The 27,044-nt window shown below is 41.6% G+C and overlaps 1 protein-coding gene across 2 annotated transcripts in view; it reads left to right on the top strand.

Annotated features, from left to right (window-relative positions):
* Window positions 1-26,473, top strand: part of CDC40 (cell division cycle 40) — a 52,495-nt gene extending 26,022 nt beyond the window's left edge. For both annotated transcript variants that reach the window (XM_007057411.4, XM_043542794.1), the window contains exons 7-15: window positions 764-903; window positions 5,619-5,693; window positions 9,539-9,584; window positions 11,803-11,904; window positions 16,279-16,394; window positions 16,696-16,829; window positions 21,525-21,601; window positions 23,110-23,254; window positions 24,557-26,473. In XM_007057411.4, the coding sequence (XP_007057473.2) occupies window positions 764-903; window positions 5,619-5,693; window positions 9,539-9,584; window positions 11,803-11,904; window positions 16,279-16,394; window positions 16,696-16,829; window positions 21,525-21,601; window positions 23,110-23,254; window positions 24,557-24,734 (1,013 nt within the window). In that variant the 3' untranslated portion in view covers window positions 24,735-26,473. The remainder of the gene's footprint in view (window positions 1-763; window positions 904-5,618; window positions 5,694-9,538; window positions 9,585-11,802; window positions 11,905-16,278; window positions 16,395-16,695; window positions 16,830-21,524; window positions 21,602-23,109; window positions 23,255-24,556) is intronic.
* The last annotated feature ends 571 nt before the right edge of the window (window positions 26,474-27,044 follow it).

The raw sequence follows: 27,044 nt of genomic DNA on the forward strand, positions 1-27,044 counted from the left end.
CTTTGTAGCTAATGTTGAAGTGCTGGGTATTCTCTGAAACATCATTGCCTAAATATGACAGTTTTATTTCTTAGATGATTTGCTCCCTCTGTGTTTTCAGTCGTATCTGGTTGGTGGTGGTGGTTTTAAGGGTGAGGTGGACTAGCTTTACTGCCGTTAGCCAAGCTGACCAACGGTTCTGTGAGGGGGAATTAGATCTTTATCTGACTCGTTAGCAAATCCGTTGATGCACTATATTCCATTCACAGGGCTAGTTGGAAATATAAATTGCCCCCAAGTTGCCATCAGTTACTTCTGTGAGCCCCACTGAAGGCAATAGGATTGCACAGGTGTAAGGGACTGACTTCAACTCCTGTTGAAACAATTGGAAACAACCTCATTGATTTCAAAAGAGTTGGATTGAGCCATAAGTGAGAGCTCCGTCTGGTCTGTGGAAGCTTTATCGCTGTTGGCGATAAACAAGCCATGGCAAAAATGCTTAATGTTCAGAACCCAAACAGAGTTTCCAGGATTAGCAATCAGAAAAACTCGACTTCTTATTTGTGTACTGGGCACATTTAATATCAAATGGCTGGGACACAATAAATGTAGAAATCCAAAGAGCAATTTTTGCTTGCTTTTTAGAGCAGGACTGCTGCCTTATATCTAATTCTTAATCTTAATTTTGTGTGATGGTTGGATCTTCCCAAGTCTGTAACCTTTGAAATTACAGGGTCCCTGCAATTCATAGTACTCTGTTTTTTTGGTTTGTTCGGTTTTTTAGTCAAAGAAATGTATGACTACCAGGGAAGATCCTATCTTCATGTTCCTCAAGATGTTGGCGTTAATCTCCGTTCTACAGTGCCCCCTGAGAAATGCTATCTCCCAAAGAAACAGCTCCATGTATGGTCTGGACATACAAAGGTAGGGAATATTGTTTTGAAAATGAGGTTTTTCTTTTTTTATAATGTAAATTTTTGTCTTTGTGGCTAAGTAGCTTTTCAGATCCTTATTTATAAAACAATGGACCCAGACTCATTCAAGACAAATTTTCTGGAGTTTCCAAAATTGTGCATAAACAAATTGGGTGTTCGCATACTCAAATGTGTATTCATTCATTTACCAGTTTCCATGCACAATTGCAGGTTTTGCACATATGTAGTTTTGCACAAATCCCAGTCCCCAGGAAGTCAATAGCAAAACTCCCACTGGCTTCAGTGGGACTAGGAGTTCACCCATACACTGGTACATGAACAAATTAGGTTTAATTCTGGAGGATCATGAAAATTTTGCCCTTATTGTGAAAATTTGTAACATAATTCCCTATCAAAAACAGTTTCATGGTATTAACAGTAACATCACAAGATTTCCCACAATGTAGTTGTTGACTACAATTTCTCCTCCAGAAGTCCTCCTTCACCAACACTGTGTTTACACTACCACTTATGTCAGTATAATTTGAATCGTTCAGGGATGTGAATAAGCCACCCCCTGAGTGACAAAAATTACACTGACCTAAGCACTGATGTGGAGAGTGTGGGGAGTCCCTGAAAGAGAGGGAGGGTATCACCCAGGGAGCTTGTGGTAGGGATGCAGGGAGCCCCTTGTGTGTGCAGCAAGCTCAGCCTACAGAAGCTATGAAGTGTGCAACCCCCTAGTTATTTAGACTTTATGTATGATTGCACAAAGTCAGTGACATTAAATATCAATAACAGAAGGATTTCCCTACTTTGCCAGTAGCTCTTAGAGATAGAGTCCTGGGTGAAAGCCAGCTCACTTAGGGTCAATCCAGATAAACCTGACATGAAGCTGGGAGGAGGAGGGGAAACATTTTAAAGAACTATTTAACTGCTCCTTGAATTCTGGTTTATTTTTTACAATCATCAGGGTGGCTTGAAATCTCAGGTTCTTTCTAGACTGTTCTCCATGCACCCAAATGAGAGTGGCCAGCAACTCTTTAGCTTCTAGCAGGCCAGGATATTGCGCCTGTCCATCCCTTCTAGATACAGCTTTTATTCTGGTTCAAATGTGTTTATTACCAAATGGCTGGACTGCTGTAGTGCCTAATCTAGAGCTAGCCTTGAAGACCGTTCAGTCATTATCCATTCAGATAATGCAGCCTGGATGTGCTTCTCTTTTAGGCAGAACAGACTGCGGATGTGGCACACTATGTTCTGACCTGTAAATTGGTAAAACTTAAAATGTCTGTTCTTTAGCCAGAGTTAGGTCGATGCAAGGCAGCTTACATTGACCTAACTCTGTAAGCGTCAATGCTGAAATATAACTCGCCCGCTACACTGACTTAACTCCCTCTCCGCGAGAGGCACAGCGCTTAGGTTGATGTAGTTAGGTTGACACAGCGTCAGTGTAGAAACTGCGTTGCTGAGGTTGACTTTCAGGCGCTATCCCACAATGCCCTCCACTGACAGTTAAATTGGTCCATGCACTCCTGGTGAGGATGTGCACCACCAACAAGGAGCGTAATGTGGACATGCAAAAGCAGTTTAATTACTGTGGTGGCTGTACGTCGACATAACTTAGGTTGGTGTGGTTTTGTACTGTAGGCGTACCCTTAGTTTTCAGAGGCTGCCTCTGCCATGTGTAGTAGGACAACTGCACTCTGAAGGAGCCCCTTTAGTTAGCTGTTGCTAGACAGAAGCTGTTGAATCGGGGCAGGTATTTTTCAGAGTTGGGCCCTCACCATTGCAATTTGATTTTGCCGATAATGCATCTGAGCCCAAGTTGGATTAAGTTTGTGATACAATTCAAGGCACATTCCTTACCCAGAGCTTTCAACTCAAGGCAGACTCTGGAGACTCCTAATGTTTAATCCCTAGACATTTAATCTACTAGCTGCTGTCCACTGTCTTGAATCTCATCCAGTAAAATGAGCCAGCTGTAGCAGACAGTATATGTTCCTCATTCACGCATGGTCATTAGGTACTATCCTAATCATGTTAAATGTGCTTAAACATGACATTGTGTTAAATGTGTTGCATAGCTGCAATAAGAAAATATTAAGGCCTGGTGTATTCTGTGGCCAGCTGGGCCTGAATTCTGGGGCTGTGTTCTTAGAATCTCTAGCATTTTGTTGCGGCAGGTTGGAAATTATGCTGTAGAATCATTTACATTTGAAAAATGAACAGTGCAAATGAGTGATCTATGAAAATTAAGGTACAAGTAGAGCAGTAGCCCTTGTATGTTTTGATACTTTTTCTACATAGGTCCCACAATTTCACTATGTAATATGCCAGACTTTTTATACTGACAGTGCATAACTAAGCTTTTGGGGGAGGGCAGGGAAAGAGCAAGCTAGGTATCGTGGCAGCTGGGGATATTTGGGGCTTTGGCCCTAAGAGAGAGAAGCACATGACCTGGGCCTTTCTGCTGAAAGGGGCAGCACTGAAATGTTGGCATCTCAATGGGGTGGTAAAGATTAACATTTTAATGATTTGGGCAGTTTCTGCCTCTTTTGGAGCTGTTGTGTCTGGCTTTTTGCATAATTCTGAACTTTAGAAATCGTGGGTGAAAATCGTGGCCCCATGGAAGTCTGTGCCAGAACTCCCTTTGACATCAGTGGGGCTAAGACTTTCATTCCTTGTGGGTTTTTTCCTGCACCAGCACTTTCCATTTATGGTAGCAGTAGTGAGAGAGCTTATATAGACCAACTGCAGAAGTTCTTACCGACCAAGTCTGCTAATCCTGTTTAGTGAAGATAGTTGGAAGGTAAAAATGCCTGCATTATGTCTACACTAGCACTTCCACCATTACTGCTCCCTGTAAAGCTGCACTGTTAGTCCTATTCAGTAGTTAATCTTTTTTTTTTTTTTTTTTGAGGAAATGTTTTTTTAACTCCACTGTGTTCCATGCACTGATTTCCCTCGTATCTCTTAAAATCCCCTATAAATCTTTTTTAACATTGAATAATCCTCATAAGAAAAGATGCTCATACATTGTGTTTACTCTGAGTGCAGCTGTTGCTTACTCATCAGAAAACTGCACATGCAAATGGTTCCTATATGAACAATTACCTGTTTATATGTGCAAATTTTAGTGGGAAAAGTTTGCCAATACAACTTACCTGCTGTAAAAATTTGGTTCTGTATCTGTCAACTTAGTGCCTCTTTTGTGTGTTGAGAAATAAGTAGGCTTGGGAGGCTGTATAAATAATCAGGAATAGTATTTTAAACACACTTGAAAACTTTCTGAATTAGTGTTTCCTTCACTTCTCCCATTCTGAGTTCAAGGTTTAGTTTCCTTGTATTAGTGATGTTTCAAACTTCAAATGCAATGTAGCATTTTTATGAACGTCTTTGCTCTGTTTAGGTATCTGTAATAAAATAAGCTTGTTGTATGAAACCAGCATCCGGAAATCAGGGTGCTGTAAAATAAAGTGATGTAAAGTATTGTCTGTCTGAAAGTCTTTAGGGTTTTTTTTCCAACATACGTATCTGTTGGTTTTATAGTAACCTCTTTAAAAATCCAGTTGCAGCCCACTGGGATTATTCACCTGAGTAAAGTTACAAATGGCCTTTAGTGTTTGCAGGGTCAGAGCCTGTGTGGTTGAAGTTGTTGTCATGCAAGAGGCCTGAGTTAGAAGTTACCCCAGGAGGCTGCTTAGAGAGGCCCCAGTTACTGGTCACAGGATTGTAGTATAAAGAGGATTGTAGTCACGATTGTGCAGAACTGGGTGTATATGAAGAGGTCAGATTGGCAGGGGGGAGAGCTCTGTGTTATTCTTTTGTCAAAGCTAACGTTCCAAACCCACAATTTGTATTTCTTTGCCAAGGGCTGCCATGGTAATGGTGTGGGTGGGTGTCACTGTGGGAGGGGAAGGGGGCATGCACACAAGTATTGCAGTGACTCAGGATTGCCCCCTGGTGATTCAGCAGGAGCAATTGTTTAAAATACATTGCTGTGTTAATTTTACCAGCAGGAGAGTGAGTTTGTGTGTGTATGGAGGTGGGGGGGTGAGAAAACCTGTATTTGTGCTGGAAATGGCCCACCTTGATTTTCATGCACGTTGTAAGGAGAGTGGTCACTTTGGATAGGCTATTACCAGCAGGAGAGTGAGTTTGTGTGTGTGGTTTTTGGAGGGGGGTGAGGGGGTGAGAGAACCTGAATTTGTGCAGGAAATGGCCCACCTTGATTATCATACACATTGTGAAGAGAGTGGTCACTTTGGATGGGCTATTACCAGCAAGAGAGTGAGTTTGTCTGTGGGGGGGCGGAGGGTGAGAAAACCTGGATTTGTGCTGGAAATGGCCCATCTTGATGATCACTTTAGATAAGCTATTACCAGCAGGAGAGTGGGGTGGGAGGAGGTATTGTTTCATGGTGTCTGTGTATATAATAATGTCTTCTGCAATTTCCACAGTATGCATCCGATGAAGTGAGCTGTAGCTCACGAAAGCTCATGCTCAAATAAATTGGTTAGTCTCTAAGGTGCCACAAGTACTCCTTTTCTTATTGCTGTGTTAAAAGGAGCAGGAGATTGTACAGGCTCCTCTTCAACCTTTCTGATAAGGTTATGTTTTAGGATTTGAGCTAAATATTTTAGAAAAGAGGGAAATCGAGCTTGGAAAAAAATCCACATGCTCAATTTGCTGTTCCTTAATCATTTATGTTCTTATTTACAGGGTGTCAGTGCAGTCAGGTTGTTTCCACTCTCTGGCCACATATTGCTATCTTGCTCCATGGACTGTAAAATTAAAGTGAGTTGTTTCTGATATATCTTCACTTCATACAAATGTAGCATTCACAGCATTTAAATAGTGAGTCTAATTCTGTTAGAACATGTACTTTTCCAGGGTTTGAGTCCCCTGTTTAAATTTGTATCAGGCTAAAAATTGTCAAATAGTCATCATACATTCTAGTTTTTCTCCCAGAAATGGTTTGAATTAGTTTTTGTTCTGTATAGAAATAAATAGTTAAGTTGTCAATCACCCCCATTGAATGTAAAAATAAGTAATGTAGAAACTATTTTAATGCAATATAAAGATCACAGTTAAAATGAAGTCAAGAAGTGCAAAAATGAAGGTTTCTGCAGCAACCTGTGTGTGTGTGTGTGTGTGTGTGTGTTAAATAGATGCCTATCACCACCCTGCCCACACTGCATGTACTGTGTTTTGTATTCTTCTCCCTCATTTCTCATTTGTTTTTATGTTTAGATTGTAAGTAGGGCTGTCGATTAATTGTAGTTAACTCATGCGATTAATTTTTTTTTCATTGCACTGTTAAACAGAATACCAATTGAAATTTATTAAATTTTTTGGATGTTTTTCTATATTTTCAAATATATTTATTTCTATTACAACACAGAATAACAGTGTACAGTGCTCACTTATATTATTTTTTATTACAAATACACCTCTACCCCGCTATAACGTGACTCGATATAACCCGGGTTTGCATACAACACGGTAAAGCTCAGACACGCTGCTCTGAGCAGCATGTTAAGGATGCTGGGCCGGGGCCGAGGGGTTGGATAAGGGGCAGAGGGTCTTGGGGGTGGTCAGGGGCCCCTCCCCCAGGTCTGGGAGGCAGGAGCTGTGGGGGGTCATTTTTGGGGGCCCTGCAGTCCCAGAGTGGCCATGGGTATTAGCGGGGGCCCAGGAGCAGCCCACTCCGCTTCCCTCGCCTTCGCCCCAGCCATGTTGCTCGGGGGAGGGGGCTTGGGGAAAGGGATCCCCCCAGCACTCACTGGCAGCAGAAGCGGAGCAGCCCGGCCCCAGCCCGCTCCACTCCGCCAGCTCCCAGCTGCGGCTCTCCGCTTCCCACCGCAGGTGAGTACGGGGGGGGCATCCTTTCCCCAACCTCCCCGCACACACCCGTGGCGGGAAATGGAGCGCCGCGGCTGGGAGATGGCAGAGTGGAGCAGGCTGGGGCAGTGTTGCTCTGCTTCCCGCCGCTGCCGGTGAGTGCCTGTCAGGGGGCGGGGGGTGTTGATAGGGGTCAGAGCAGTCAGGGGACGGAGCAGGGGGGTTGGGTAGGGGGTGGAGTCCTGGGGGTGATTAGGAACAGGGGTCTCTGGAGGGGGCGGTCAGGGAACAAGGAACGGGGGGGGGGGGGGGGGGGGGGGCAAAGCAAGTTCAATATAATGCAGTCTCACCTATAACGCAGTGAGATTTTTTTTTTTTTTTTTGTCTCCCAAGGACCGTGTTATATCAGGATAGAGGTGTATTTGCACTGTAAAATGATAAAAGAAATAGTATTTTTCAGTTCACCTCATGCAAGTACTGTAATGCAATCTCTTTATCATAAAAGTGTAACTTACAAATGTAGAATTTTTTTGTTACATAACTGCACTCAAAACAAAACAATGTAAAACTTTAGAGTCTACAAGTCCACTCAGTTCTACTTCTAGTTCAGCCAATTGCTAAGACGAGCAAGTTTGTTTCCATTTCTGGGAGATAGTGTTGCCTGCTTCTTGTTTACAGTGTCACCTGAAAGTGAGAACAGGTGTTCACATGGCACTTTTGTAGCCGGTGTTGCAAGGTATTTACATGCCAGAGATGCTAAACATTTGTATGCCCCTTCATGCTTTGGCCACCATTCCAGAGGACATGCTTCCATGCCGGTGACACTCGGTTTTTTTGTTTGTTTTTTAAATGCATTATTTAAATTTTGACTGAACTCCTTGGGGGAGAATTGTATGTCTCCTGTTCTGTTTTACCCGCATTCTGCCATATATTTCATGTTATAACAGTCTCAGATGATGATCCAGCACATGTTCGTTTTAAGAACATTTTCACTGCAGATTTGACAAAGTGCAAAGAAGGTACCAATGTGAGATTTCTAAAAATAGCTACGGCACTCGACCCAAAGTTTAAGAATCTGTAGTGCCTTCCAAAATTCAAGAGGGTCGAGGTGTGGATCATGCTTTCAGAAGTGTTAAAAGAGCAACACTCCAGTGCGGAAACTACAGAACCTGAACCACCAAAAAAGAAAATCAGCCTTCTGCTGGTGGCATCTGACTCAGATGATGAAAATGAACCTGCATTGGTCCACTCCGCTTTGGATAGTTGTCAAGCAGAACACATCATCAGCATGGGCGGCAGGTCACATAGGCTGGGGGAGGCTTTGCCTCCCCAAACAGCCAAGTGTGACCCTTCTCCCTGCTGTGACCGCTCCCTGTGTGCGGCTCCAGTCCTCTGGCTCCAGCTTCCCGGTGCTCTGGGGATGGGGAGACTGCAGCCACCCCCCTTCCCAAGGCTGGAGCCATGCGCCATCCGCACTCTGGAGCTGGGGAGGCTGCGGCCGGCCGCCCAACCCCCAGGGCTTGGGAAGCTGGGGCCATGCACCGCCTGCCCTCCCAACACTCCTTTTGGGGCTGGGGGGCTAGCCATGGGACTGGGCCAGTGGCCGCTATGGGGTGGGTGTCTCTGGGCTCCAGCGGAAGTGGGGGCTCAGTTCTTGGGGGGGGGGGGGGGGGAAGAGGCATGGCTGTGGGCGGAAGGGGTGGGGCTAGGGGCTAGCGTCCCCCGGCCGGTAGTTCACGCACCACCCATGATCATCAGCATGGATGCATGTCCTCTGGAATGGTGTTGAAGTATGAAGAGACACGTAAATCTTTAGTGCATCTGGCATGTAAATACCTTGCAAAGCAAGCTACAACAGTGCCATACGAAATGCCTGTTCTCGCTTTCAGGTGACATTGTAAACAAAATGCAGGCAGCATTATCTCCTGCAAATTTTAACCAAACTTGTTTGTCTGAGCAACTGGCTGAAGTAGGACTGAGTGAACTTGTAGGCTCTAAAGTTTTAGTTTTGAATGCAGTTATTTTTTGTACATAAGTCTACATTTGTAAGTTGCAATTTCATGATAGAGATTGCATTTTCATACTTGTATGACGTGAATTGAAAAATATTATTTCGGTTTTTACAGTGCACATATTTGTAATAAAAAATAAATATAAAGTGAGCACTGTACACTTTTTATTCTGTGTTGTAGTTGAAATCAATATATTTGAAAATGTAGAAAACATCCAAAAATATTTAAATAAATGGTATTCTATTATTGTTTAACAGCACGATTAATCGCTTGACAGTCCTAATTGTAAGCCTTTTGGGGCAGGCATTCTGGTTTCACGTGTGTATGTAAAATGCCTAAAACAATTTGGGTGTTAGCACAGTATAAGTACTTAATAATCGCTTTTAAATGCTATTACAATTAGGTTGTGAAGGTCACAAGTCCTTAAGCTTACCTTTGCTGCTGCTATCATTTGGTAGAAGACAATGTTATGTAAAGCTACATTTTATGGCTGGGACAAATGTTGATAGCAAAACATTTTTTGCTGAAAAGTTCCTCTTTTGAGTTTATGAAACTGGACCATTTAATTTCTTGTTGCTGAATGAAATTTCATTTTAGTTCAGCCTTGCATACTGTTGAGATAGTTGCAGAAATTCTGTGGCAAATGTTCACATTATTTCTGAATTTCAAGATTGGCTAGTTGTGGTCAAAATTCTCATATAGTGTCATGTACATCTGTAGTTAAACTTGTCATTTCATAAGAATGTGGTGCAGAAATTAACATTCCTTGTTTTGTTTTTGTTTAAGCTATGGGAGGTATATGGTGAACGAAGATGCTTACGAACATTTATTGGTAACCTCTCTTTTTTTTTTACTGAACTCTTTAATATACATTAAAACAACTTCCTTCTTTCCTTGTCTCCTCCTCTCCTCCCAAGTAGATTTAATTACTTTGTGATTTTGGGGGGAGAGGGTGTCAGTGCTACAGAAGACATGTAGGCATCTGAGAAAAATATCAGCTTTTCAGTATGGTGTTGGCATGAATGCTGAAGAGGCTGCATTTGTGAGTGATCTTACTTTGTTTTTAATCAACATGATTTAGTGTTGGCACTGAAGACTTCTAGACCATAAAAACAAGATATTAGTGTACTGGGTCAATCAGTTATGGGTCATTACCAGAAATGGATCGTATAGATCCCTATTATTGTTACCTACTCCTCCCCTCAATATGTCATGTCTGAAATTAGATGGTATGTTAACAGTAAAGGTAGTGTCTCCTTACTTGTACTGTGAGGTACCTAGCACGCTTTTGGGTGTGCTAAAATTAACAACTGTGATGCCATCATTTAACTAGGTCTTCTCTTCTGGGCTAGACAAGAAATGAATTTCTAATGCAAAAGGAACAGAGGAAAACTTCTCACAAAAACTGTTCAGACCTTCTTTCAAATATGAAAATGGAACAAGTCCAATTTTTTCCTTGTAATTGAGAACTTTTTTAGAGGATCGAGAGAGATAAATGTGAGCTTTCTAGCAGCCTTTGCTGTAGCTTCTAAGCAGCAGTTTTTCTTTTGAAGTGGAAACACTTCTAGAATGATGTACCGTCATTTGAAGTGCCCTTTTATCAATGTTTCTAGTACCCAAGGCACCAAGCAGATTGGCTAAACTGATGCCTCAGAAAAGGATCTCCCAGAAGAGACTCTTCTCTTTGAATTATGGTTTCAGAACTTTCCTGTTATGAGTCAGATTCACCTGCTGTATTTATTTTAAAAATGTGTGTAAGCTAAAATGTAGGGCCCCTATAAGTCTGCTACAATGGCCAACCAGAATTATTCTGCAAGGCGGTGGAGATGATTCTACCTGAGCCACACGCCTTCCTGACCTAAGTATTTCCCGTATTCCGCAGGGGATTTAATTTAAGCCTGCCAAAATTATTTACCCACTTGATATTGCTGCCATCCCAAAATTTTGCTGTGCCTAGCAGTTGGCATCCTCTTCATAGAATTCCTCTATAGTGTTCAGTCCTTGATTCTCCCTTACTTTTTTATCTTGGATGTTAATGTTTGTTGTGATATTTTTCATATGCAATGCATTGTTGCTATAACTATGTCCAGGACAATATTTGAAGCAATAGTGGATTTTGTGTATCGTATTTGTAGTGCAGTATGTCATTTCAGTGCAAGTGGAGAGATCAGCTGCATCACATCTTAAGATGTGTGGAATATGTAGACAAAATGAATATTTTAATTTTAAATAAATTGCTTTGGGGGGGGCAGACTTCTTTAATATGAATGTCAACAAAGCTAGTCATCTAAACTTTCTGTTACCATCCTGGCATTTATCCCATCCTCATGCAGTTTAGCTCATTAGGCTAGTTAAGTGTTAAGATGAGTGCACTTGTTCCAAAAAAAAACCTTCTGTCAGTGCAGTTCCAAAGTAACTTCTCTCTGGCTGTCTGCATTAGACTGCTTTGGGAAATTCCCTGCTGTTGCATTATCACCACTAGAGGGAGTTGATCTTTTGCCGCTGTGTCACATAACCTTGTAAAGGACAGGTTTAGACAATACAGTAATAAAAATGGCAGTCACTGTATGAGCCCTGTGACTGATAACGGGTGGGGCTGCAACTATGGTGGTGTAGCAATGGAAGATTTTCCTAGTGCAGGGAGGCCTCCTGTGGTCAGTCTTATTCCTCGAATAGATGTTTATTTTTAAAGGCATGCTATATTTAATCTGGAGAAGTTTTAGAATTTTCCACAGCGTTGCGGTCAGTCTCTTTGCGGAGGTAATTCCCAATGGCTTTATTTTCAAATCTCATAACGTCCTTTAGGAGGTACTGTTACTTTTCCAGTTGAATTGGTCTGCTGGAACTAAATTTACAAGATATTCTTAGATGAGTTCTAGTAAGTAGTTTTCTGTGTTGCCAGAGAGTGTAATTCAAAGCTGTAACTGACCATTAGTATTGTGGTTTATCTGCATTCTGTCTGTGGTAATGTTCTCCAGAAAATCCTAATTCCTAGCACTGGGGGTAAAGGGTTAATTCTTCTCTCTATCACATTTCTTTTTATCTTGTAGGGCACAGTAAAGCAGTTCGAGACATCTGCTTTAACAATGCTGGAACTCAATTTCTTAGTGCAGCATATGACCGGTATCTTAAACTCTGGGACACTGAAACAGGTAGGCTTAAATACATACATGTTCAAATCTGATAATCATTGTAACTAGTAGTAAATAGCTACTGTTTTAATAGCCATGCTTCCTCTTTTATTATTATACGCTCTTACAATGCAACATTGTTGTGTCAAATACAGGGAGAGCAATTTTCTCATCTCCTGAATATTTTTGTTGTCACTGTAAAGCTACAGTTAAGGTTGTCTTGGTGTTTAAGTTAAAAATCCATGGTAACAAGGGTTCACAAATTATTTTAAAAAAATTACTTTGAACTGAAAATTTACATAGCAAGTCAAAGAATGGGGCCAAACATTTACCAAATTAGACAGAATTATTTGGCACCCCTTCACTTATAAGAATGAAATTAAGTAGTAAAAGTACATTTTTGAATTGAATATTTTATTATAATTTGGTAAAGGATTTATTCTATAACAGTTCTTCCAGATTAAAAAAAAAAATAGAATTTTCCCAGATGGGTTGGGGAAAGAAAGAACAGTAATTATAGCAACGACATTTATTTCACAACATTTGTATTTTCATTGCTAAGAACTTTAACAAATAATTCTATTCACCTAATGCTGAGTGTCTCTGCCAAATACACAATCAAAAAAAGGTATTTTAAATCCTGTTAGATACTAAATATGGTTTTCTTAATGCTGCACTACTACTCCCATTGTGCCTCTGTGGTACTTAGCAAATATTCAATACTTAACTGAAGACTTCCTTAATTTTGTGCATTTGCCAAATATATGAAGTTTGTTTTACTTTAACTTGTGTGGTGACTGATCTTAGCTTTCTTGCGGCCAGTCATCTTCCATTTTGCTCTTAATGTGCAGGCCACGTTTTTAATAGTCATGTTCAAGGTCCTTTTCCCCTAGATTTTCTCAATGTAGGAGAACAGCTATTAAAAGAGTAAAAAGAATCTGAATAGGGCAACTCCAGAGAAGAGGCTTTGTAACAGAATTATCAGTACCATAATTTTTTTTATTTTTTTAAATATCTCGCATAGCAGAGCTCGGGGCCATTCCAGCTATGGGCAAACTAGACAGCTTCCTGGGGCAGCTGGACCAAAACTGAGTGACACTGTGACCCCATGCACCAGGTGACAAGGCCACTCAGTCAAATTTGGCCCAGCTGTCCCTCCATCACGATGGAGGGGCAGTTGGGTCAACCCACAATGCGTGGCACTGTGACTTAGTACTTGCCCCCACTTCGACCAAAACCCTAGATCCATTATTTCAGTAGAGAACCTGTGTTCTAGAGCAGTGGTTTTCAAACTGCGGGTCGTGACCCAGTACTGGATCGCAGAATGTAAGGCACTGGATCGCGGCAGCTCTGGTCAGCATCTCCGACCAGGCTGTTAAAAGTCCCGTTGGCAGTGCTGCCCGGCTAAGATAGGCTAGTCCCTACCTGTTCTGACATCACGCTGTGGCCAGCAGCAGGTCCGGTTCCTGGGGGGGGGGGGCGTGCCACAGGGCTTCGCGCACTGCCCCCACCCCAAGCACCGGCTCCGCACCAGCCAGTGGGAGCTGGGGGGGGCAGTGCCTGCAGGCAAGGGCTGCGCAGAGCCACTTGTGAGCCTCCGCCTAGGAGCCGGACCTGCTGCTGGTCACTTCCGGGGCACAGCGTAGTCCGCAGTGCCAGGATAGGCAAGAAGCCTGCCTTAGCATCCCTGCTGATGGGGAGCCACTGTAGGTAAGCCTGCAACCCACCCCTGTGCCCCAATCCACTAACCCAGCCCTGAGCCCCCCCAAACCCGAAGCCCCCTCCTGCACCCCAAAGCCCTCATCCCTGGCCCCACCCCAGAAGCTGCACACCCAGCCCAGAACCCTGACCCCCTCCTGCACCCCAACCCTCTGCCCCAGCCCTGAGCCCTCCCCAGCCCAGAGCCCTGATCCTCTTCCACACCCCAGCCCAGAACCCCCTCCCACACTCTGAACCCCTCATTCCCGGCCCCCCGCCACAGCCCTCACCCCTGCAGCCCGCACCCCAACCCTCTGCCCCAGCCCTGAGCCCCTTCCGTACGCCAAACCACTCATCCCCAGCTCCATTGGGTCGCAGGCATCAATAATTTTCTTCAACTGAGTCGCCAGAAAAAAAGTTTTGAAAACCACTGTTCTAGAGGGTAGGAAGGGGGGGTGGCACACTGAAGTTTTGCTCAGGGCAGCAAGCCTCTCCCAGATCTTTATAAGTAGATGAGGATCACTCTTTCTGTACTTGGATGCCATTAACTCAAGTGTTCTGCATAGTTTACAAGGGAAAAAAATATTTTTTTCTAACTGCTAGCCTGCAAATTCAGCTTGGTCTTTGAAAGTCAAAATGGATTCTTTTCTCCTCATGCATATTAATTGACAATACATACTAGAGGCCAAACTCTGCCCTCCTAAAATACATACAATATCAAGGTTAGACACCATTAAAGAGCTGTGTAGAGTGCATCTTTGTTCAGGAGGCTTCATAATCTCCTGGCACTTAGTTTGCAAGGCCATGTCTGTGATTGTTTTCCTTAAAATTACCTTGTGGAGGCAACAATGGAAATAGCAGTATATTAAAAAGATGCACATGGCTGACAGCATTTTAACCACTCTTGTCATCTAACTGCTCAGAGCAGGTCTAAATGACACTGTGGGTTAAAAAACCAGCAGCCACTGACATCTTGTTTATACTACTGGTGCTTCCACTGTTGCCACCACCAATGGATCAGTCCTGGTCAATTCTATTCTTAGGGTAGTATCTGAGTACCTTCCTGTAATGCATTAAGCAACATGACTAACACCTATCATGTGGTTGTTCTCTCCCCAAGGGAGAGGTTTGTGCAGTGGAGGGTTTTGTTCTGGGATTTTTTTTATTATCTCTCTCACACTCACACTCACTGTCTCTCTCTCTCTCTCTTTCTCTCTGCTGTATGTTAGAGAAGGCAAGGTCAAAGAAATGCATCTTGAATTAAGAGTGGAAGGTGGTGAGGTTTTTGATGTTCCTTGGGGATGTCATTCCATAGTCCTGAGCTGGCCCCTGGAGAAAGTTCTGTCTTCCACACAAATGAGTTTTACCCTTCTTATAGAATTATATTCTTGCCAGAGGAGCGTAGTTGTCAACCACAGTCTTCAGTTGATCTTTTAGATACCTTGGGTCCAGGCCATTGAGTGCTCTGAAAATAAGGACTGAGAACTTAAACTGGATTCAGTATTCTATGGGAAGCCAGCGTAGGGAGCGGAGGACAGGCTTGGGGTGTTTGCAGTAGCCTGTGTTTCTGAGAAGACGTGCTTCAGCATTCTATACTGGTTGGAGTTTCCTTATACTGGACATGATGCCCTCAGTGCTTTTGTATTTCTGTAGTCCGTCCAAAAGGTGATGAAGGCAAGAGGCCAAGTCATCATTTGCCAGGATGGGGTGGAGTCTCCTAACCAATCAGAGATGATAAAAAACATTATTCAAAGATGCGGCTGTGTGAGTACTTAGCATCAGTGAGGAATCCAGGAGTGCTCCTTAACTATGAACTCAATTGACCAATTGTGGATGTGTACCTTCAACCAAAGGAAAATATACTTGGCTGCAAACTCCTCAAAATGTTTTTCTTCTCACTATCACCATAGCTTCTGCCTTGCTTGAGTTCAGCTTCAGCCAGCTGATCTTGTCTAAGCATTGGGCCTTGCTGGTTGTGGTGGTGGTGGTGGCAGTGAAGGAATAGGGTAGGTAAAGCTGTGTGTCTTCTGCATATTGCTGGCACTTTGAGTTTATATTGTCTGACCAGTTCACCTAGTGGTTCTATGTAGACGTTGAAAAGGACCGGTGAGAGAATTGTTCCTTGTGAAACTCTACAAGTGATGGGTCTAGTATTGGAGGTGATAATGAGTCACCAGGTCCGTGATGACTCATGGTGGGGTGCTGATGTCTTTTAGGAGGCTTTGGAATTTGGTGGCATCCATGAGTATTCATGGTTGAATCAGGATCATTGGTCTGTCTTGTTGCCTGGCAGTTGGAGGTTTCTGACTACTGTCTTAATAAGGTGATGGGTCTGTCCAAGACAGTGGCTGGGTTGTGATGTCCTCAGTATTGATATCTAGGCTAAAGATCAGGTCCAGGGTGTGACCAGCTGCCTCGGTTGAACCAGGTAGCAATGGTGGGAAACTTTATGGGGGCAGGGAGGAGGGAAGATCTAATATAAACAAGATCCAAGTCATCTCCAGAATAATTCCCAATCTCTGATCCTTTCAGGGAGTTGAAAGCCTATGTTTTTGTTTTCTCCGGATCTAAACTAAGTAAAACATCTCTAGGTACAAAGATGGATAAATTATGGTAGCTTATTACTGTGAGCATTTATAAAACTATGCTTGAGAAACTTTTGAACTGATCTAATTTGAATGGCTTGTCTGTTTACAGGGCAATGTGTTTCAAGGTTCACAAACAGGAAGGTTCCATACTGTGTCAAATTCAATCCTGATGAAGATAAACAAAATCTTTTTGTGGCAGGAATGTCAGATAAAAAAATTGTACAGGTAAGACTCAGAACTTAATTAAATGTTTCCTGATCTCATTATTTTGTAAAGTAAAGTTTTTGTACCTGACATTTAAATTTAGCTGCTGAATAACTGCAATGCCTTTATTATATTTCAAAATCATAGACTTTTTTCTTTCCTTTTTTAACAGTATTTTTGAATGAACACTCCCTCAAAGGCTGTTGCTGGAGTGCTTGCTCTCTGACCTGAAAGTCTGACTAAATATCAGAAGCTTTATAGTTTCAAGTTCAGGAATGTATTAGAACCTAAGTGGCTCTGACGCTGGCTGTTTAATTTGCAGTGGGATGTTCGAAGTGGGGAAATTGTGCAGGAGTACGATAGGCATTTGGGAGCTGTCAACACCATTGTGTTTGTGGATGAGAATAGACGGTTTGTGAGTACATCTGATGACAAGAGTTTAAGAGTCTGGGAATGGTAAGTTTCAAACCTCACAAAGTTTGATTTCACATTAGTACAGAGCAAACTGGGAAATAGTTAACAATTTTTAAGTCAAATCAATGCAATTACTTTGAAGTTTTGGTGCAGTAACTTCTGGCTAGCCAAACAAAAAGTTAAATTAATTTAACTTCCACAAATCCATTTCTGTTATTCTCTACAGTAGTTGAAATATTTAAAAAGAAGCCGTGCCAGAAAAAAGTCAGTGATGTTCCTGCTGCTAGTTTCTAATCTATTTTACAGTGCTGTTGACCAATTGTAAATACTCCACACCAAACCTGTATGTTCTGCATTCCAGGCTAGTCTGAGAGCCAGTTCTTAATGTATTTGTTCAGTCAAATGAAACATCCCTTCCTGAAACTAGATGTAAGACCATTAATTGTATTTTTAAAATCCCTTTGAAGTAAAGATTTTTAAAATGTCTAACAGTTAACTCTTTTTACTGGCTTACAATTCTCCTGTGTTGCAGTACTTATTATCTGAGGGCTTCTTTTTAAAAACCTGTGAAATTTCATTAATTCTATCCAAAAGCAAAGCAGAGAATTTCATAGTTTATAGCGGACTTCATTGGTATGAAAGCGCAAGAGCATTCAGGTCACATTTATTCAACATACTGTACTAGTCCAAAATGAAATCAAATATCTTGTTAGATTGATTTTTATCTAAACCAAACATAGCACCTGCAGTAATATAAAAATTGTTGCTGGAAATTTTTTCTAGGATAGTCAGTCATATGGTATGGGGTTTTAATCGGTGAAATGATTTGCTTCTTACTCTTATATAACACACTCTAGGTGAATACCAATCAAATTATTTTAACTTTACTTATAAAGTAAAAGTGGTGCCATGGGCTGTGTTATGTGGAAACAGTGGGCATAGCCATATCAGCTTGTGGCCGACAACATTCGGTTAATGGTTTCTCTCATCTGCTATCCCATAGGAGGTGTAGCAGCACTGAAATTGCATGTATAAAGAATTGCCTCTGTGATGCTACTTTAGAGTACCGTAAAGATAACTAATAAGTCAAATCGTTTAATAGTTTCATTCTAGCTTTTCAGTCATGGTGGTTGTGTTTTTTTGGAGTTGCATGGAGAAGCACAGTAAAAATATTGACAAAAATTATAGTGGCAGTATGGTGTATAAAATTCCATCCAAGAAAAGACTCATTTAGAAATATTATTTGAACTGCTCTTCAGCTCTAATGTGAGTTGGGAGAGAGGTGTTCTGTTCAGTTCCTGAAACTTAGAAAAAGCCTTTGGTGATTAAAGAAAATGATTCATTCTGGCCTTTTCATCGAATCCAGCTGGCTATCTTTAGGATCTACAGTAGTTGTACATTGCCCTTCGTGGATGGAGGAATCTAGGTCACAGCAGTGCTCAACTGATGTCCATATTGTACCACACAGTTACTGCCTGTTTTTATTTAAAAAAAAAAAAAAAAAAAAAGTGTGAAAGGTATATTGAAATTCATTTTAAGCTTGTGCTAGCTCTCCTGCCACATGCTGTTATGTGATAATCTCTGTTCAGTACTCTGGATTTCGCTCCCTGGCTAGCAGTTTGAGAGCTATGTGAAGGCAGTGCACTTGGCCACACAGGTGAGAAGAAGTGCCCAGATCATTCTCTGACTGACTCAGTGGGTGTTTTGACTGGTTCTGGAAGGAGCTTTGTCTGAAATTCCTCATCTGGAAGGACTGTCGATCTGACCGAGTGCTGGTGGTTAGCTCCAAGCAGCTTCAGTGAACCTCTTTCCTACTCCTGGAAGGAGTAGGAAAAGTCCTTGGGTACAATTAATTTTAACAGGGATTTCTTCTGTTTGGTTTGTGGAGCCATGTCTCTCTTGCACAGAACTGCTGCCTCTTGGGACTGGATGCTCTTGTTTCTTGTGGTTCCTGACAATGGATAAGATAAACAGCTACAGGGTGGAATGTGACCTTCCCTTTCCTCCTTCCCACCACAAAGAATCTAGTCGCAGAACATCACAGCCTGATTCCAAATGTAGATATCCTCAAATTATTTTAGAAGTCACAGGGATAGTGTTGTCTCATTCAGATATTATGAAATATAGATTAGATCATATTCCATCATTCAAATTTTGCTTAAGAGACTGATTAAAGCTAATATAGAGCGCTTTTCCCACTCTGCTCATTCATCGCTGTGGACTGTTGTACAGAACATTTAATGAAATGTGCTTAGCTGTCTGTAGGCAAATTTCACAGATTTCAGGCTCCAAATTAACGGCATTTGCATTAAAACTAAACGAACATGTTCAGCACTGCAGCTTTTGGAGCTTGAAGAATTTCATATGTCAAGTTGTCACCCATAGTGCTGTGAATAAATCCCTCTTTTCTGTTACTTTTATAACAGGCATTTTATATGGCTCGGTTAATTGATTATTTCACTTCTTGATAGGTTTAAATGTACAAATATCTCTTTCTTTACTTTACGTTAATAATAAACCTGAAGATTTTGATTTTAACAAGAACCAGAAAAAGCTTTACAAGTAAATATGACCTGTACATGTAATTAAATGTAGCTTTTAAGAGCAAGTTTTTAATTGCTTTTGTAGTGTTCTTAATTGTGTAGAGGAATGTTTAGGGTGTTTTGTAATCAAACCTCAGTTGGTAAGCATTTTCACTTGGCCAGCATTGGCAGTGGTCTGACATGTCAGATTTTGCTGGGAACAACTTTCCCATGATAATTGAATCTCCATTTCACGGATGTTATGCTGTGTACAGATTCTGCTTTCATGTTTACTGGCTTGCAGTGTCCTTCCTTTGTGGAACTGCAACAGTAAGAATATAGAACAATAAATGTTTTTCAGATAACAAACTATATTTGCTCAGTGGAATCTGAACTGGGATATTCTGAAGTTTGCTTTCCTGCTTTCTACTTATTGCATCCATATGGCAGTGATATTAAAGTTGAGGTGGTTGTTGTATTCTAAACCCCTTGATGTGTGAAAATGCAGAATTTTATTCTCACTCCTTAGTATTTTCATGGTGCTACTCAGGGAAATGGCAAAATGGTTTGGGCTGCTGTGCCATCATTATATTGATGACACTCAGCTCAAAATTTTCCTACCTCCAAGTCACTAGTGAACCAGTGCCCCATAGTGGTATCTAATGCTGGTTTAATTCGCTGCTAGGATGATGAGGCTACTGCAATCCCTAGGCTTCAGATGATCTCCCTGGAGTGGTCTGTCTTTCCATAGTTCCCAAGCTCTCCCATAAGCAAATTGAAGTCTTTTAAGAGCTTTTATGTCTCAGGCAGTTCCAAACACTTTTTTTCCTTTTCCCTTTCAAGAGACCCTAACTTTTATTTCCTGCTAGGTTTGGTCAGGAGGAAAGAGATCACAGTGGAGCACTCTAATGTTTGCCAGTGAAGGTTAGACACTTTCACCACTTATAACTGTCAGCTCATAAAACAACATTTTGAGGAAAATGTACCAGGTCTCACAGTTTAGAGTTTCCAGTGAGAACAGCCATTGAGGGTAAATTGGTTTTTAGGTCAGCCAACCATGGCAGCAGTTTTTGTCTGTCTTCTTATTTCACAATTTGGCTTGAAACAAGTATGAAACTTAAATGTCTTTTATTCTGCCTAATAGTTTAGGGCAGCATATCCTGCAGCAGTCCTGACTACATCTGGTACATTTTAACAGAAAGCAGAGCTGCCTGGAATAAATTCCAACAGATGAGCCCTGCATTAATTTGTAAAGAGAGAAGACAGCAAAACCCACATTACGTTTCAAGTCCATCTAACTAGAATTAAATGCAGGAAGTGTATTTTCCATAATGTGGCTTTATTTTTTAACCTTTACAGGTTACATAAGAGTTCTTCCTAGCTGGAGTGAAGACTCTTTTTTGGGGAGGGAGCAGGTTGAGACATGCAAGCTATCATACTCTGCCTGTCTGTTGTAGGAATGGAGTAGTGTCTGGCACTGACTTTCAAACCCCGCTGCCTTTACCCCACAGCCTCCCTCAAGTGTGACTGAAAACTGGTTTTGTTATTAGTGTAGACACGGCTATTGTGGGGGGAATCTATACTTTTATACATCAGTGGCTCTCAACCAGAGGTCCGGGGGCCCCTGGGGGGCTGTGAGCAGGTTTCAGAGCGGCCGCTGAGCAGGACCAGCATTAGACTTACTGGGCCCCAGGGTAGAAAGCTGAAGGCCTGCCACATGGGGCTGAAGCCCAGGGCTCTGAGCCGCACCACTCGGGGCTGGGGCTGAAGCTGAAGCCTGAGCAATGTAGCTTCACAGGGGCCCCTGTGGCATGAGGCTCCAGGCAGCTGCCCTGATTGCTACCCCCTAACACCAGCCCTGGCTTTTATATGCAGAAAACCAGTTATTGTGGCACAGGTGGGCCATGGAGTTTTTATAGCATGTTGCGGGGGCCTCAGAGAGAGAGAAGGGTTGAGAACCTCTGGCCTACATCCATCTCCAAAACATATTCACAACTGGAGGTATTAAGCAAGGCTAGTTTTCTTTTGTTGATAGCACCACAGTCAGAGTTCACTGGGAGGTATTTTTAATATCTTTGAACTCCGTTTTAGACATTTTTCATCCGGAGACCACCTCCCATTCTGTGTTTCACAGTGGTTGATTAAATCAGCTGACATTAGGTGGCCCTTTGAAACATTTCCAGTACTTCATCCATTCACATTTCTTCCTTTGCAGGGATATTCCTGTCGATTTCAAGTACATCGCAGAGCCAAGTATGCACTCGATGCCTGCCGTCACCTTGTCTCCAAATGGTAAATTAACACTTTACTTGGGCCTTGTCTACACAGGAAAGTTTCACCAGTTATACCAGTATCAGACCTCCCATATGGATATCTTTTGTTTCATTTTGGGGGTTAACTTAAATTCCTTTCCAGATGACATAAGCTAAACCAGAAAAAGGTACTCTTACTCTGGTATAAGAGTAACCCAACAGGGTGAGTTATATCAATTTAAACTGATATAGTTATATTAACACCTTGGGTTATACCAAAAAATATTCCCAAGTGGACAAGGTCTTAGTTTACTTTCTCTGTAGTGAGAGGCCCAAGTTAGTTTCTTTTTTTTATGAACTTTGTCAGTTTAAAATTTCTCTCTTTCTGCAAGTGGTAGAAGGAGCAAACAAAGCTAGAAGGGAATAAAAAAGCCTAAAAGGCAGCAGAAGAGAAGAATAGTGTCTCCATGACATGTCTACTCTTTTTTTCCTGGGACCCTTGAGAAAGTCTTTCAAAGTCACTGTGAGGTCACTGCTCAGGGTAGAAGGAATATGTCCTGCAGAAAAGGAGCAGCTGCTCTCTTCAGCATGTCCCCTCGCCCACCTGGAAGCATCTGCATTTGCATTGGATTTCCAGACAGAAGTTAGTGCACTGCCCTCTCCTCCCTACCCACCACCAAAACAGGAAGAAGTGTGGATACATGATTGGTTAGGAGAGAATCCCTTCTTTTTTCCTTCTAGACACTTCTCCTGTTGAACTGTGAAACTAAAAAAAAAAAATGGTTTGAAAATTAGATATTTAGGAATTATTTACATGATTAAAATCCTTCAACACATTTTAGACCTGCTTTACACTGAAGTAAAATTTCTCTTTAAAAAAAAAAAAAAAAAACCCACTCGTAACTTTGTTCCACAACTTAAAATGAGTAATTAATGAGATGATGTGCATCTTGTGAACTTGTCTCCTGGTTTCAATTATTTGATTGACTAGTTAGGATATGTGGAAGGGGTCACCAGTACAGAAGTTTGAGAATCACTGGTGTAGTGTGATTATAACAGAGAAAGTTGCTATAGGCAATTGAGCGTACATGCAGGGACATACTTCCAAACTATCTCCAGTATTAATTGTAATAGGCAGAAGTTGTCATCTCAATGACAATTTTCCGTGGGTATGACTGATAACTGTACTTGGTATCACAAATGGCTTAGAAAGAATTGCTTACAGAATTAGAAGTTTTCTGTTTTTATATGATTAAATTTGTGTCTGCAACACTAGAAATCTTTCAACACAAGTGATGTGAGCCAAGTCTGTTCCTCTTTTCTTTGAACGAACACTGCTAATACACCATTCTAGGGTCTAGCTCTCAGCTCCACAGTACACGGTAGAAGCCGTGCATATTATTTAACTAAATGCTTTATTAACACAGAATATTGTTGAAACCAAAACTGACAGTGAAAATTCTAAGAATCTTTGTCAGATTTGTTTCAGCTGTGGTAGTCTGATTCAAAATAAGACTGACATCTGCCTGAACTTTGTTGCACGTACAGGAAAATGGCTGGCTTGTCAATCAATGGATAATCAGATTTTGATTTTTGGAGCTCAGAACAGATTCAGATTAAACAAAAAGAAAATCTTCAAGGGTCACATGGTGGCAGGTTATGCTTGTCAAGTTGATTTTTCACCTGACATGAGGTAAGTTCTATGAAAACTAACTTCTGTCTTAAAGTTGGCACGAGAACCTGCTGAATTTGTTTTTGAAACCCTTTGTAACATACTGATGTGCTGCTGTCCTTTTAACCCAACATTGCAGAAAACTCTGTGGCCACACAGCAGAAGTTAAAAGGGGAATTTGCCCTTTGCCATTTGTTAACTTCAATGGATTCAGTACTAACATTTAACCCAGTAGTATATGAAACGACCATTTAGTTGGAGTACTCACAATGAACACTTTGGCCTAAATTCTCCATTCTACAAAGGCTGTTTTGTGTTGCTATGACCTTAAACCAGCCAGAAGCCTTCCCTAGGTAGGAGGAGTCTCAACTATAAGAGGCAGCTAAACTGCCTCCCACACCAGCCACAACCCCCACTCCACACTGCCTCAAAGTGAAAGTGAGAGGAGGAAGCATATGGAGGAGGGCAGACTGGGGCTATAAGGGGGCTTATCAGACCTGAGCTCCACTACACCTGATCCTCTGCTGGTGTAGGGGACTTTATAGCACAAGCAGCGTTGAGCAGGATGCTTCCTGTTCTAACTTGCACTGGAGCTAGGTAGCCATGAACCAGGGAGCAGTAACTGGCTTCGTACACACAGGTCTACAGTAGAGTCACAAGAAGCCTTCCTGCACACACATACCTTGGGTTCAAACTTAAAGCAAAATGGAATCTAGATTGAAGCCTGGTTCTTATACTTTGCCTAATGAAGTTGTACAGCTAATTCCTATCTGCAGCTTTACTAGAGATGTCACATCGGTGTCATTTTAAAACCGTTATTCCCATTTAACTTCCTGTAGTTAACAAAGCAAGTGTATGCATGATTAGCATAATGCACTGCAAAAGTGTTTTTAAAAAATCCCTTAAAATTTGAAGAAAAATCTCTGCAAATTAGGGTTTTTTCCTGGAATTTTCTGTTATCCTCTCAGTATGTTGCTTGAGTAACAGAACCTAACGCATGGTATAATCACATTGCTTAGCACATTTACCTCACAGATGATGTGATGAATTGCTGCATAGCAAGAGCTCAGGCTCTTTAGAACACATCATGCATGTTAATTCTTTGGAATTCCTAATGTCTGTTGAAACAGACTCTCTTGAATGGAAAGCTTATTGGATTACTAAACCTTTTCCATTCCCCAGTACAAAATTATCCTGAATCTGTTTTTTGCATTAATTTAAAACATTATTTTAATGTATGATTTATAATAATCTTCCAAAAAATGGAAAATAATAAAAGTAGTTCTGAGAGTTTGTAATACAGCTTTTACTTTTTTAATACAGCTATGTGATATCAGGTGATGCAGATGGAAAACTTAACATCTGGGACTGGAAGACGACAAAACTCTACAGTAGGTTAAAAGCACATGACAAAGTTTGTATAGGCGCAGTCTGGCATCCACATGAAACATCCAAGGTCATCACCTGTGGCTGGGATGGTCTTATTAAATTGTGGGACTGAAGGGGGTACTGCAAGGAGCTAATTTTTTATAAGACTTTTTTGTGAACATCTGAGATTGTTAAACATGAACTCTGCTGAGGATGGTTTGATTTGAACTTCCAGCTATTTTTGGGTTCTTTGCTATTAAAGTACACTGTGCACTCTTGGAAATGGGAAATCTCCCAGGCAGAAGACTCAGCTGAAAGGCTACTGTTCTAAGTATGACTTCAAGGTTTGTGAGACGCTGAGAACAGTCATGTGAAGTGGCCAGAAACAAATATTAATTTGATAACTTATTTTCTGTTTGATACACTTTTTCAGAATAAAACAATATTTTCTAGTTTGTGATTCTGGATGTCACACAGTATATGGTGTAGAAGTAGAAAACAAGCAGTTTTGTTGTGTTCTGTAACTGCACCGCTCAGAAGAAAAGACTCTTTAATGTCTGCTGCAGTAGATACTGAAGATGCATCCATTAATAGACTTTTTGGCAGTATTCTGTGGCACCCAAGTTTCTTCGATTTATTAGGGTACACAACCAATGACTAAGATTTATTGATCCATAACAGAAACAGAGCTGATCAAAGGCTTTAGCATACATACCAATGAACAAATGGAGTGTAACCTGCAGACGGTGTTCCCTAAACCCTCCATCTGCATTCTTATATTTGTATCTTGACTTAAACATTTACATGATACTGATCATGGAGGTTCCTCTATGTAACCTCGTTTATTTGAAAGTTCTTTATAATAAAAAAAATCCTCCCCTCCCCAAAAACCCCCAGATAAGTTCCATATGTTAATTATCATGCTTTACTGGGGCATATTTCAAAGAAAACCACATTCCCTATCCCTTAATCATATTCTTTGTACCGCGTGCACTTTAGTACAGTAACTCCTAACTTAACGTCCTCCCGCTTAACCTTGTTTCAAAGTTACGTCACTGCTCAATTAGGGAACATGCTCGTTTAAAGTTGTGCAATGCTCCCTTATAACATCGTTTGGCTGCCTGCTCTGTACGCTGCGTGTAAGATTTTGTGGAAGAGCAGTGACTTTACAAGGGAGCATTGCACAAGTTCCTCTTCTCCGCCTCCTCCTCCCTCCCAGCGCTTCCCCCACCGCCAAACGGCTGCTTGGCGGTGCTTAGGACTTTCTGAGAGGGAGGGGGAGCAGCGGGGAAACACTGCGTCTCCACTCCTCTTCCCCCCCCACCCCCCAGACTTTCTGGGGGTGGGGAAGAAGCGGGGATGCAGCATGCTCCGGAGAGGAGGTGGAGCGGGGACGGGAAGAGGCGGGCCTGGAGTGGAGCGGGGACGGGAAGAGGCGGGCCTGGAGCATCCCCCAGCAAAGTTGGCGCCTGTTCCTCTCCGGGTAAGCTGCCACTGCTGCAAAGGGGCTTCCTAGTGTCCTTGCCTGCAGCGGGCTGTGCCTGTGTGGGGTAAGCCAGGGGCACTTCCCAACCACAGTACAGTACTGTACAGTATATAATGCCTTTTGTCTGCCCCCCAAAAAATTTCCTTGGAACCTAACCCCCTGCATTTACATTAAAGCTTATGGGAAAATTGGATTTATTTAACATCGTTTCACTTAAATTTGCATTTTTCAGGAACATAACTACAACGTTAAGTGAGGAGTTACCGTACTCACTGTTCCGGTATTATATGCATCAGATTGTTTCCATGCTAAGCTACTGTATATACATCACAATTTGTTGTTGTTGTTTTTTAAGAACTTATTTTTAATAAATCTTTTGTATAAAAGTCTGGTTTAGTTTAGTCCTTGCTTCTAACATATCCAAGTTGAATATTCATTATCCTTTCAGTTTGGGGTTTGGCATTTCCTAACTCCCAGTGGTGCCAAGGTACAAATGAACTATTTTGCTTGCTTGGATGATACTAAAACAATATGTTGATTATTTTGCAAAGCAAATGAGGCAGAAAAGTCTTTCTAAATTCTTACACCACACTCAGTACCATATTATCTGACTATGAATGAATAATGGAAATAAGGTGAAAGGACAACAAATTGGTCAGCCTTCAAGCCACCTTGAATAACTATTGAATTAACATTATAAAATTGTTGGATATCAAACCATTGTTGTTTGATCATTCAGTTACTGGGGATGTCTTAGGAAGATTAGGCATGTTGGACAAGATAAGCCACTAAAGGCCCTTTCCAACTCATACATCTAACTCGAAAGCCAGACATTTGAGTGAAGGTGAAATTTGTTCAAAAATAAATTTGAAAGTCTGGAAACTCAGTTTAGATTCCACACACACACTCTTCTCAGCCTTCATACCCAACTACAGTGTACACCGTCCATTTGACATC

This window comes from Chelonia mydas, chromosome 3 (genome assembly GCF_015237465.2).
Source record: "Chelonia mydas isolate rCheMyd1 chromosome 3, rCheMyd1.pri.v2, whole genome shotgun sequence".
NCBI lineage: Eukaryota > Metazoa > Chordata > Testudines > Cheloniidae > Chelonia > Chelonia mydas.